Source organism: Hyperoodon ampullatus (genome assembly GCF_949752795.1).
Source record: "Hyperoodon ampullatus genome assembly, chromosome: 11".
NCBI classification, from domain to species: Eukaryota; Metazoa; Chordata; class Mammalia; order Artiodactyla; family Ziphiidae; genus Hyperoodon; species Hyperoodon ampullatus.
Genome location: NC_136924.1, coordinates 85,686,869 through 85,699,500, shown reverse-complemented (window position 1 = coordinate 85,699,500; position 12,632 = coordinate 85,686,869). Strand labels below are relative to the sequence as shown.

Below are 12,632 nucleotides of genomic sequence, written 5' to 3'. Positions count from 1 at the left end.
CATCATAGCTATTTGATGTTACTGACTTCAAAGAACTTCATGACAATCTTATCCTTTTCAAAATCCAAGCTGTTCCTCCTCTGAAATGTTCAACCTTAGCATTGTATCCCTGGACCACAACGACCATACTTCCACTTCTCTCACTATATTTCTCCCAGTGTATGCCTCCCTTCAAGACCTCCAGTTTCTGGAACCTCCCATTTTCTCCTACATCATCCCCATCTTTCTCCTTTCATCCTTCCTTTCCTATCCATTTCAGACCTAACAATTCATCAACTCAACAATTAATTCAGTCAATCATACAGTTACCTCTAAGACTTGTGCCACCTTGCCCCGTTGCACAAATGCTGAAATTAAACAACACCAAATCTCCAACTATTTTACTTCCTTCACTTTCACTCTAGCTGATGGAGAAAGTCACAGTTGTGTATATTTGTGCCATTAAAAAATCACAACTGGGCTTCCCTGGGGGAGCAGTGGTTGAGAGTCCGCCTGCCAATGCAGGGGACACGGGTTCGTGCCCCGGTCCAGGAAGATCCCACATGCCACGGAGCGGCTGGGCCCGTGAGCCATGGCCGCTGAGCCTGCGCATCCGGAGCCTGTGCTCCGCAACGGGAGAGGCCACAACAGTGAGAGGCCCGCGTACCGCAAAAAAAAAAAGAAAAGAAAAAGAAAATGATTAATCTTTATACTCTGAAGAGAGTACTTGCCTGTATAGCTAAAAAAAAAAAAAAAAAAAAAAGGTCACGACTGAACCTTAAAAATGTCTAGAAATTCTTTTCCCTATTCCTTGAACACTTTCTGAACGTTTCTTGTCATATTCTCTTATTTTAACACTTGCCTCCTGACTCTCAGAAGATGACCTTTAGCTCTTAAGATCATCAGAAACACTGAGTGAGACCATCCCGAATTCTTCATCAGCTTATCTCTGTTTGCATTCATCCTTTGTTTCCAGTTTGAGTGAGAGGAGTGAAGAGCGATCCTTTTAGTAGCGCTTTGGATCTCGTTTCCTCTCCTGTCCTCAGTGATCTTACTCTCTTCAATCATCCATTCCTTCTGAACTTTCAGCTTCTCTCTGCCCCCCTAGATATTTCCTTTTGTCATATAAATGTGCTCACTCATATTTAAGAAAATACCAACTCTCAAAACCATGTCACTCTGAAACAACTTAATTATCTTTCCTCTTCATAGAAAAATGTCATAGCCACACTTCTGTATCCTTTATCTCACCACTCATTCACTCCTCAAGCTACTGCAATCTGATTTAACTCTCCTTTTTCCCCTGAAGCTGTAGTTAGCAAGCTGACCACAAATGGCTTGAATATAGCTAAACCAAGCTGACCCCAATTCAATCCTTTGTTGAGTCAGTCCCTCCTCTATACTTGAAACTCTCTCCTTCCTTGTCTTGACATCTCTATTCCTGTTGTGATGGCAACAAATTACTGCCTTCCTAGTAGCTTAAAACAACGCAAATCTGTAATCTGACAGATTTGGGAGCAAGTCCTTTGAAACAGGTCTCAAGGGTTAAAACCGACATGTCAGCAGAGTTGCATTCCACTTGCAGTCCCTAGGGGAGAATCTGTTCTCTAGCCTTTCCCAGCTTCTAGAGGCCACCTGCATTCCTTGACTTGTGGCCCCTTCCTTCCTCCATCTCAAAGCTCTCATCACTCCAATTTCTGCTTCCATTGTCACGTCTCATCTCTGATTCTAATTCTACTGCCTCCTTCTTATAAGGACCCTTGTAATTACATTGGACCCACCCAGATAATCCAGGATAATCTTCTCATCTCAAGAACCTTAACATAGTCACAAATACAAAGTCCTTCTGCTTTATAAGGTAACATATTCACAGGTTCTGAGGATTAACACTTGGACATCCTTGGTTCTAATCACCAGCTGAACTTCTGCTTTTGCAGTCTCTGACTTCTTTTTGTGTAGATATTCTAACATGTTCACATTGCCCAAGATTTGGCTCAAAACCTTTGCTCTTAGTCTATAATCTTCCACTGAATAATGTTATCAACACCCATAATGTCAACTACAGTTTAGACACAAATCACTTTTCCCCAAACATCTCTATTCTATACCCTCTGCTGAGTTCCAAACCTAGTATACTTCTAGATGGATATATTATGGTTTTCACAAAGTGCCTCAAATGTAACCTATTTAAAATCAAGTTCGTCATCTTTCTCTAAACCAACTCTTTTCCCCTAAGAAGATGAGTGGCCTTTTCTTGTGAGTTCGTGTAAATGGTGGCATTTTCCCACAACAGTTTACTAAGGCTTGCTTAATGAAGTGTCAGACAGTATCCTTTACCTGGCAGCCATGTTTGTTCATTACGTCCACTGCTCTTCTCACAGCATCATTTACAGGTTCACATTGTTCCACCTGAGTCTTCATATTATGCTCAAAATATGGACCAAGCAGAAAGTAATTGTCTCCCCATTCATCTGCTGTTGTTTTGGCCTTTGTCTGAATCACAGTATAGATGCCACCAACTGTTAAAAAGAAAAGGTCCCATTATCATTCAGGTTAGTAGTTCATTTTAAGTGATGAAGGAATGGACACGAGTCTTCATTGTTTTCTATGTTACTTAAGTCAACATTTTTTTATTGAGGTATAGTTGATATACAATATTGGGTTTGTACTCATTTTTAAGTTAGGATTTGGGATCCATCAAGCGCAAGGGTTTATTTAACTTTCTAAAAGAAATTTTTTTTTTTTTGCATTACGTGGGCCTCTCACTGCTGGGGCCTCTCTCGTTGCGGAGCACAGGCTCCGGACGCGCAGGCTCGGCGGCCATGGCTTACGGGCCCAGTCGCTCCGCGGCATGTGGGATCTTCCCGGACTGGGGCATGAACCCATGTCCCCTGCATCGGCAGGCGGACTCTAAACCACTGCACCACCAGGGAAGCCCTAAAAGAAAAATTTTAAGGGACATTATCAAAGAGTTACTAGTTTGTTCAATTTCATGCTGGGTGCTTGTCAGAAAGCAGCAGGTTGGCAGCAGCAGAGAAGTACAAATATTTCAAAGAAACCTGAAAAGACAATTGGAATAAAGCAGTACTTGGCTTAAACCTCTATCCACATGGAAGTGTCAAAAGTGAAATAAACAGCTATTGTCATGACACATGCCCTCAGCAGCAGTAATCACTTTTTACCCCTTCTCCAACAGTGGTCCAAGTAACAGCCACTGCTCAAATTATAAGTCTCCCAGGATAAAGAGCCTCTTCCCTTCAAGCAAGTACCTTTTGACAAGGAGAAGCAGATGGATTTTGAGGGGAGATGCTTGGCCCATTCCTCATGTCAAACCCAATGACACAAATCCAAGTTTTCATATGGTATTTCATTTTGCCTCTCTGGCATTGCTGCTACCACTATTAAAACACAAAGCCAAAAAATATGTATACTCTTGGAAAATATGCATACTGTTATACCCAGCATGTTTACATCTGGAAAACTGTCCTGGGGGAAAAATAAGAAGATGTGTGTATAAGGATATTTATTAAAGAATTATGGTGGTGAAAAATTGTAACCAACTTAAATTGAACTAGTTAACTCATGTAACCTAAGGCTCAGTTAGCTCACCTGTTCAAGGGGGCTAAAACAGTACATCAGTTGGGGAGGAAGGGCAGGTTGGAGCAGCAGTATTAAGAATTAGGCCTAGGGCTTCCCTGGTGGTGCAGTGGTTGAGAGTCTGCCTGCCGATACAGGAGACACGGGTTTGTGCCCCAGTCCGGGAGGATCCCACATGCCGCGGAGTGGCTGGGCCCGTGAGCCATGGCCGCTGAGCCTGTGCTCCGCAGCGGGAGAGGCAAAAAAATTAGGTCTCATTGAAAAGATGATATTTGGAGTAAGTACTTAAAAGGGTAAGGAAATCAGGCAAGTGGATATCATGGGGAAGAAATTTTTAGGCAGAGAGAACAGTCAGAGCCAAGGCTCTATTTTGGGAGCAGAGGGTACAAGCAGAGAGTCCTAGGCTTTCAAAAGGAGGGGTTCAGTAAACAGGTAGGAGGAATAGAGAGGACCAGGGGGAAAAAGACCTTCAGTAAACTGGACAGGATATTTCCCGTGCCAGCTCAAAGCAATCACCTCGTATGAGAATATGAAAACAATGTGAAGCAATTTCTTGAGCATTACTTTGTCCATGAACCACAGGCAAAGGAACGACTCAAGAAATCCTGTATAAAATTCCCAAGCCAGTACAGATTCTGTCACCAATCATCAACTCCACTTCCAAGGACAATTTTGTTACTTGTATATTAAGAAGAAAAAGTCTTATTTTACATCATGGTTTTTCATAAGGTATTTCAATTCTTCAGGATGTAGGGTTTGATAGCTACTGCATCTCTTAAATTTCTTATTTCAATAACTTAGACCTTAAATAATAAATCTTACTGGTAGTCATAACTGACAGCCAAAAGGTAGAATTGCCATTTGCATATTTTTTAAAAAGTCTGAATCACTCAAAATACACATTTTGGGGCTTCCCTGGTGGCGCAGTGGTTGAGAGTCCGCCTGCCGATGCAGGTGACACAGGTTCGTGCCCCAGTCGGGGAATATCCCACATGCCACAGAGCGGTTGGGCCCGTGAGCCATGGCCGCTGAGCCTGCGCGTCCAGAGCCTGTGCTCCTCAACGGGAGAGGCCACAACAGTGAGAGGCCCGCGTACCGCAAAAAAAAAAAAAAAAAAAAAAACACATTTTGGTAAATTGCCTTTTGAGAGGTGAGACACAAAAGGCAAATGTTAATAGTATTACATGATACAACCAGGTTCATTAATTTATAAAAGAAAAGAGCTAATGTAACTCTCAAAATGTAAATATTACATGTAATTTTTAAAATTGTCCTTAGAAACTTGATCTTTAAGAAAAAACTTTTTTTTTTTTTTTTTTTGTGGTACGCGGGCCTCTCACTGCTGTGGCCTCTCCCGCTGCAGAGCACAGACTCCAGACGCGCGGGCTCAGTGGCCATGGCTCACGGGCCCAGCTGCTCTGTGGCATGTGGGATCCTCCTGGACTGGGGCACGAACCCGTGTCCCCTGCATCGGCAGGTGGACTCTCAACCACTGCGCCACCAGGGAAGCTCAGAAAAAACTTTTTGACCATACTTAAAAGAAATTTAAACTGTCACTTGAGCAGAATCTGGTAATAAGGACACTATCAATCTCAGCTCAGGTGGCTGATGGGGACAGCACGGGACCAGGAAGAGGCTCTGCAAACCTGCAAGCAGAGCCTTTCAGACTGCACCAGAACAGACAGGATTCACTTAACCATTCAACCACGAATCTGAGTCTACATAAATTGATGCCAACTTCAAGGATGCCTAAATATTTCCCCAAATTCCAGAAAAATTTAGGAACTGTCAAAACCACTTGTAGAGGAAAAAAAATTAGAGAAATAGTTTGCAAGAGCAACTAAAAAGAACTTTTCTCTAAAGTCTTGGAGTCACATCTTAGCAACATATTTAAAAGTATATATATATTTATATAAGCTTTATTCAAGCCCACTGTCAATAAAAATTGAAAATCTGCAAATAATTCCTCCTCTTTGTAGACAATTTTCCTTCATCTTTATATTATCCAGGGGACTATGTTATCGGGTTCTGACAGCATACCCTTATTAAATGTCTTATTCACATTTCTAGTCTTGAAAACTCTCTTTTATTTGCAACTGTGTACCTTGCCCAGAGACCTTCAAACATCCTTGTTTGTTAGACTATGTGTTGCAAATTAAAATACACTTGGGTTAATGCAAACACATTTTTATTTGCTAAAGGATGTAAGGGAGAAGAGAAATTTTTTATTTCAAAAAATATATATGGTTAGATTTGAGAATTGAAATGCAAAGATAAACACAATTAATTTGCTGCTTCTTTTTCCCATTTGAGGCCTTCAACCTTGAGATAAATAGTCCCCAAATAGCCTTAGAGTGTTTACAAATACTATGGCTTTGTTCTTTCAGTCTATCAGGAATAAAAACATAAAATTTTTAAAAATTTCGTCCCATATTGGTTGAGGTTTGATTGTAAATAAATCTCCCCCCACCCCGCCCCAGGCTTCTCCCTGTACAGTCTTTCTGTGGGGAGGTCCTCTTACTGCTATTTCACATGTTCAAGCTCCATTTCAGCCCCTCTCTCTCCTTCCCAGATTTATATGCCAACGACTTTCCTTAATTTTCACTCTATTTACCACCTTATACCCCAAACTCCTCCCTCAGCATGCTCATTAAAGATGAGTATGATAGCTGAGAAATGGGGTCATTCCTATTTTCAAATCTGGAGTACAAACCAAAGGTTCACCAACACATATTTTTTTAATGAATTATTGTTTTACCACAGTGTAGGTCATTGAATTTGGACTTACCCTTCACTTTCAAACATGTACTTTGTCTTTTATTGATCTCTACTTTCCTGAAACAACATGGAAGCTGTCTTTAGTGTGAGGGCAAAGTATCAAGTCTTTCATCAGAAAGAAAAGATGAGCTATCATAGCATATATGTCAATGAAGTAGCTAAAACCTCAAGTTTTTATCTAGAAACACTGCTGATATTGTTAAAAGCAGAATTCCAAGGCAGTATGGAAGGTGGGCACCAGCCAAAAAAAGGAGATATATGTTATAATATATAAATATAAGTATATATATATAGACTCTTCACTATTTTTAAATGGTTAAAAGAGAATTTAGAAGTCTATGATTTCAGTGTGCATAGCTACTAACCTGACCCTCCTGTCCCAAGACATAGTTACAGAAGCAGGGATAGTCATTACACAGTTAGACATCATCCTCTGAGGCAGCAGGTCTTGGTAGGAAAGACATTAAATGCTACTGGTGATGATGGCCACCAAATGTTTGTGTGCCTAGCAGTCAGCTGGGTCTGTGGTTCAAATCAAAGCAGCCGCAGTCCAGGGCAGTGGGAGATGATACACTAAGAGCATGCTCCACCCTGATTGCATCCACAACGGCAGCTCTGAATAATTTATACAGGAAGGGCTTAGTCATGGCAATCTGGATGAAAGGGAAGTGGAGAGACCAGTGTTCATCTTGAAGGTATGTGTGTGATAAGCATGGTTCTGACAGAGACCGTGTTTCATGTGGTGTGGTGCAGGATGCTTTTGACATGACATGGCCACTGCATATCCACACCAGGCAAGGAAACCCCAAACTCTAATTACAGCGTTGCCCATGATTGTAGTAACTTTGATCCATGTATTTTTTTTCTCTTTCTTCTTTTGCATTTAAAAATAGAAACATGCAATTGCTCGAAGTGACAGCTAGTGTGAAAATGAATGACCCAACGTCCCCATTTTATGAATAAACTTTATAAGAGATAATAATAAGGTAACAGAGTGTTAATAGATGCTAAGCACAGTTCTAACTGATTTACAGTTGGTGTTTCTTTTAGTTTTCACAACACTATTAAGGAAGATGCTATTATTATCTTTATTTTTAGATGGGGAAACTGAGACACAGAGAGGCTATGAGATGGATCCAATATTACAAAGATAATGATGGACTTGGGATTACAATCCAGGCAGTCTGACTCCAGAGCCCACAAGCTTTAGATAGCAGGATTGTAAGTATAATTGTCCCTTGGTACCCACAGCAGGTTGGTTGTGGGACACCACTCCCCAACCACCACTGTGGATACCAAAATCCAAGGATGCTCAAGTCCCATACATTATATGCATAGTATTTGCATATAATCTATGCCTATCCTCCTATATACTTTAAATTATCTCCAGGTTACTTATAACACCTAACACAATGTAAATGGGGGTGTAAATAGTTTACTGGTATGTGGTAAATTCAAGGTTTGCTTTTTGGAGCTTTCTGGAATTTTATTTCGACTATTTTTGATCCAGAGGTGGTTGAATCCACAGATGTGGAACCGTGGATACGGCCGGCCGACTGTAACTCTATTGAACAACATACTGAATCTTTGAAAATGGTGGTGGGAGGGGCAGAGGGAGGTGAGCCGCATCACACAGAGATAAGCATCTTTAAGTCTTGGGGAGGATGGTATCCTTTCTACTCTGCTCTAGAGAAAGGCCATTTGGAAAACAGCACTTAGGGGAAAGAGCTTTTTTGTTTTGGCTCTAAACATTCTGGGTTAATATAAAGGAACCCAGGGCTTCCCTGGTGGCACAGTGGTTGAGAGTCCACCTGCCGATGCAGGGGACACGGGTTCGTGCCCCGGTCCGGGAGGATCCCACATGCCACGGAGCGGCTGGGCCCGTGAGCCATGGCCGCTGAGCCTGTACATCCGGAGCCTGTGCTCCTCAGCGGGAGAGGCCACAACAGTGAGAGACCCACATACCACAAAAAAATTAAAAAATAAAATAAAATAAAATAAAAAGGAACCCAAGGTTAAGGGAACTTTAGAGCAGTGGTTCTCACATCAATCACAGGGGCCTTTGAAAATCTGATGAAATCATTCAGTCCTTTTCTCTGACAAAGCACGTACACATATGAGCACACAATTTTCACGTACAATTTTGGAAGGTTTGCAAACTCCTGGAAGTTCACTTTCATCAAGGTCTCCACCTTTAGAACTCCTGCCTCAGAATGCAGTACTGGGCTTGATCATAATCAGTTTCTACCACATCTTTCTGACTGTAGTTTTCTGAATTATTCCATGTGCCTTTTGTACCATGTAACCCAGACCTATGGTGTCCAGTTTGAGGAGGGAGCAGGAAGAAATACTATGTCAGGCAATAAGCTGGTGTGGACAAAGAATGTCACCTGCCATTTCAGTAAACAAAGGATGTTTTGTGCATAAAGTCATCAGCCACTGCACCTGCCCCGATGGTACACCCCCTGAGGGGAATTCAGGATGGAGAAAAACAGGATACTGGCCCTAGATAGTTAAGAAGCATTTCAAAGGAATGATTTCAATGAGCCCAGAGTCTTGCATCTTTCCAAACATAGAAAATACTTAAAGTCATTAACTTGAGATGTCTGTCTTTGTAATTAGCAGTAAGCTTTTGATGTCTGACTATGTGTTCATTTTTTTTTGTTTTTCAGCAAAAATTGCTATATATCCTGGCTCTTGCCTTAACTCTTTGGAACAGTCCCTCAGAGTGAACTGAGAGGCTATAGTCCTCAGAAAGTCTGCTGAATAAAACACAGTTCTCAACTTTTAGGTTGTGCAATCTTTTTTTCAGTTGACACTGGCTTGGTGCTAAAACAAATTGTTTTTAGTCAACTTTTAGAGGGAAGCATCCATTTAGTGACTAAATTTCAGAAGTGTTCACATTTATTAGATTGCATACATTATTTTTGACAACATTCATTAAACTCTTTTTAATGACCCTAAATATCCTCAACATGGTCATTGGTCCACAATCTACAATGATTTGGGCAAGTTTGTATAGAAGAAATGATTGTAGCAAAGAAGTTGAAAGTAACGTTTATTTCCAATATTGGGGCAAAACTCTCCATCCTGGACCATGGCACAGTTACTTTCCTGCTAGCCTGTCCCACAACTAGTAATAGTGCTTTTTGTGGTGTATATATACAAGGGAATGCTACTCAACCATGAAAAAAGAATGAAATTTTGCCATTTGCAGCAACATGGATGGACTTGGAAGGCATTATGTTAAGTGAAATTCATCAGAGAGAGAAAGACAAATCCTGTATGATATCACCTATGTGTGGAATCTAAAAGATACAACAAACTAGTGAATAAAACCAAAAAGAAGCAGACTCACAGACATAGAGAACAAATTAGTGGTTACCAGTGGGGAGACGGAAGGGGGGAGGAGCAGTGTAGGGGTGGGGGGAAAAAGTTATTATAGGATTATATGAAATCATGTGTGTGAAAGTTGCAAACGGTAAAGCACTCTAGAATTTAAAGAATTTTTCATTCAGTTAAAAAAAAAAAAAACACATCTGACTCCTTAACACTTTCCATTATCTAGAACTTCAATGGCTTCCCATCCTTCGTGGATTGGAAATGTAACTCCTTATGGCTATTAACTCTCCATACACTCCACAGTCCAGCCCTTGCTGGTCTCTCTTGTCTCCTCTCATGCTCCACTCCTTTTCTGCCTCTGAGCTTCCCTCAGATCATTGAACAGAGTATACTTCCTCACCTCTGCACCTTGGCAAGTACAGTTCCCACGCATAGAACTCTGTTCCCTCTTTATCACCACCTCCTCATGTCTACCCAACAGCTATTCATCCTTCAGGTGTCAGCTCAAATGTCTTTTCATCAAAGGTTCTTCCCAAGCCTCCAACTAGGTAAAAACCTCCCCCATCCCCACCAAATTACAGGCAGACCTCAGAGATAATCGTAGGCTGTGCTCCAGACCACCCCAATAGAGCGAGTGTTGCAATAAAGAGAATCATGAATTTTTTGGTTTCCCAGTGCCTATAAAAGGTATGTTTGCACTATACCGCAATCTGTTAAGCGTGCAATAGCATTTGTCTAAAAAAAATAATGTACATACCTTAATTTAAAAATACCTTATTGCTAAAAAAGGCTGCCCATCATCTGAGCCTTCAGCGAGCTGTAATCTTTTTGCAGTAGTAACATCAAAGATCACTGATCACCGTAACAAATACATTAATAATGAAAAAGTTTGATATATTGTGAGGATTATGAGACTGTGACACAAAGACACAAAGTTTGATGCAGGGGTGCCACAAACCTTCAATTTGTAAGAAAAAATGCAACATTGGCTAAGTACAATAAAGTGAAACAATAAAATGAGGTCTGCCTTTATAGTCCTAGAGCACCTTGTTCTCATTCTTACACTCATTACATTTGACTACAATTGCATGTTCAATGACCATCTTCCTACAAGTTCGTAAATTCTGGAAGATTGGGAATCTATTCTGTATTGTTAAATTCTAAGCCCCTAGTTTTCCAGTGTCTGATACCCAGTAGACACTTGATGAATCTTTATTGAATAAGAGCAATAAATTTCAAGGTTAATGTGAACAAGTAGAAAAGGTTATTTTGACGTCTGAGAATTAACACCCAATAATTTAACTATGACTCTCTTGTTTGTTATATTTTACACATTTCCATTGTTCATGGGCAAAATTCTGGCAGTAAGGAATTTTTTTCCCCTAAGAAATCTTTTGTCTTCTTGGATATGAATACATTTTCTTGTTTCCACAAAACATTGTAAGATGGCTGGAGCATACTACATTCATTTTATCATGAAGAAACTGATATTCAGACAGTTTAAGGGATTTTTTTCTAGTCTTAGAAAACCCTGACCTTTTTTTTTTTTTTTTTTTTTTTTTTTTGCGGTACGCGGGCCTCTCACTGTTGTGGTCTCTCTCGTTGCGGAGCAGACGCACAGGCTCAGCGGCCATGGCTCACGGGCCCAGCCGCTCTGCGGCATGTGGGATCTTCCCAGACCGGGGCACGAACCCGTGTCCCCTGCATCGGCAGGTGGACTCTCAACCACTGCGCCACCAGGGAAGCCCGGTTCCTTTTTCTTTACCAATATTCCTTCAATATTAGTGGTAATAGTCTTGACACTTTTAAACTAGACAATATCAATCTATGAGGAATTGTTTTTTTAATAATTTTACAGATACCTTTATCATAAAAATCATTTAGGTCACAGTTCTCTGCCTTGCCATCTCCAATCCAGCATAAGTGATACTATACCTTATTAGGAAATTGTTTTAGTTTTGGCAATTTGATTTCCTTTCTTATTTTATAATTTCTATGTTTATATAGTATTGAAGAAAAAGTTACATGCATTCTTCTTAATAGGAGCTCAATAATATGCCTTCTGAACTGGTTCTAAGTTAAAACTTTAATCCCAAGCTAATCTTGAATTATTAGAAATGTTGTTAAATATTTCATATAATCGCTCATGGAGTGTGGGGTTAAAGTTTCTAATTGGTCCTGATCAGGCACAGTTCTTCCTAAAATAAAGTACAAAATTGTGCTTTTCTTTGCTGAGAAAAATCATAAGACCAGAAAGGTAAATATTAACTCTATATTCCTGTTTTGTCATAACACGGATTTCAAATTTTAATTTAAATGCACATTCTCTGGCCATGACTAATATTTTCAATTTTCTCTTCCTTCAACACATACCCCAGTTTAAGTTTTCATTGCCTTTCATTTCAACCTTGTCGAAATAGACAATGTTAAACGTAATCTAAACATACTCGGTTTGAATACTTTCCTCACTCACTGGCAATGCATTCTTACTAGAGAGCATTCTGTGAAATCCTAATCTACATTCTTCAGCAGTCTGGTAAATAACCACCTCAGGAGCAGTACAAACCTTTATTGGTCACTTCCCAAGCGACTTCAAAGAGCAGTAAATCCTCCACAGGGAGGCCGGCTTCCCACCGAGGAAGCCCACCCAGGGATGTCACAGATAGGGATCGGCCTCGGAGCATTCTTCCTTCAGTTCTCTGGCACTTTTGAATTCCTCTTTCAATGAACTGTAATCCTAGGAGTGGTGCACGTTAGGGACTCAGAGGTTCAGAGCTGGTAGATCACAGGCTTTGGTAGCTTCTCATAGGAATAAACCAGCAGAAAGAAATCTCATGGCCTTCCCAGAGAATTTCCAATGGAAGGCAGAATTCTCGGAGCCTTTTACAGTCTTTCTGGGAAGGTCCAGTGAGGACACTATCTCCGATCAATATCTA

At 40.6% G+C, this 12,632-nt stretch overlaps 1 protein-coding gene across 1 annotated transcript in view; it reads right to left on the bottom strand.

Moving 5' to 3' along the window:
- The window catches only part of GYS2 (glycogen synthase 2), a gene marked incomplete at both ends in the record, with an annotated part of 48,968 nt that extends 36,588 nt beyond the window's left edge, over positions 1–12,380 (bottom strand). The window contains 2 exons of the mRNA XM_079714735.1: positions 2,317–2,498; positions 12,263–12,380. Of these exons, the coding sequence (XP_079570861.1) occupies positions 2,317–2,498; positions 12,263–12,380 (300 nt within the window). The remainder of the gene's footprint in view (positions 1–2,316; positions 2,499–12,262) is intronic.
- Between the last annotated feature and the right edge of the window lie 252 nt (positions 12,381–12,632).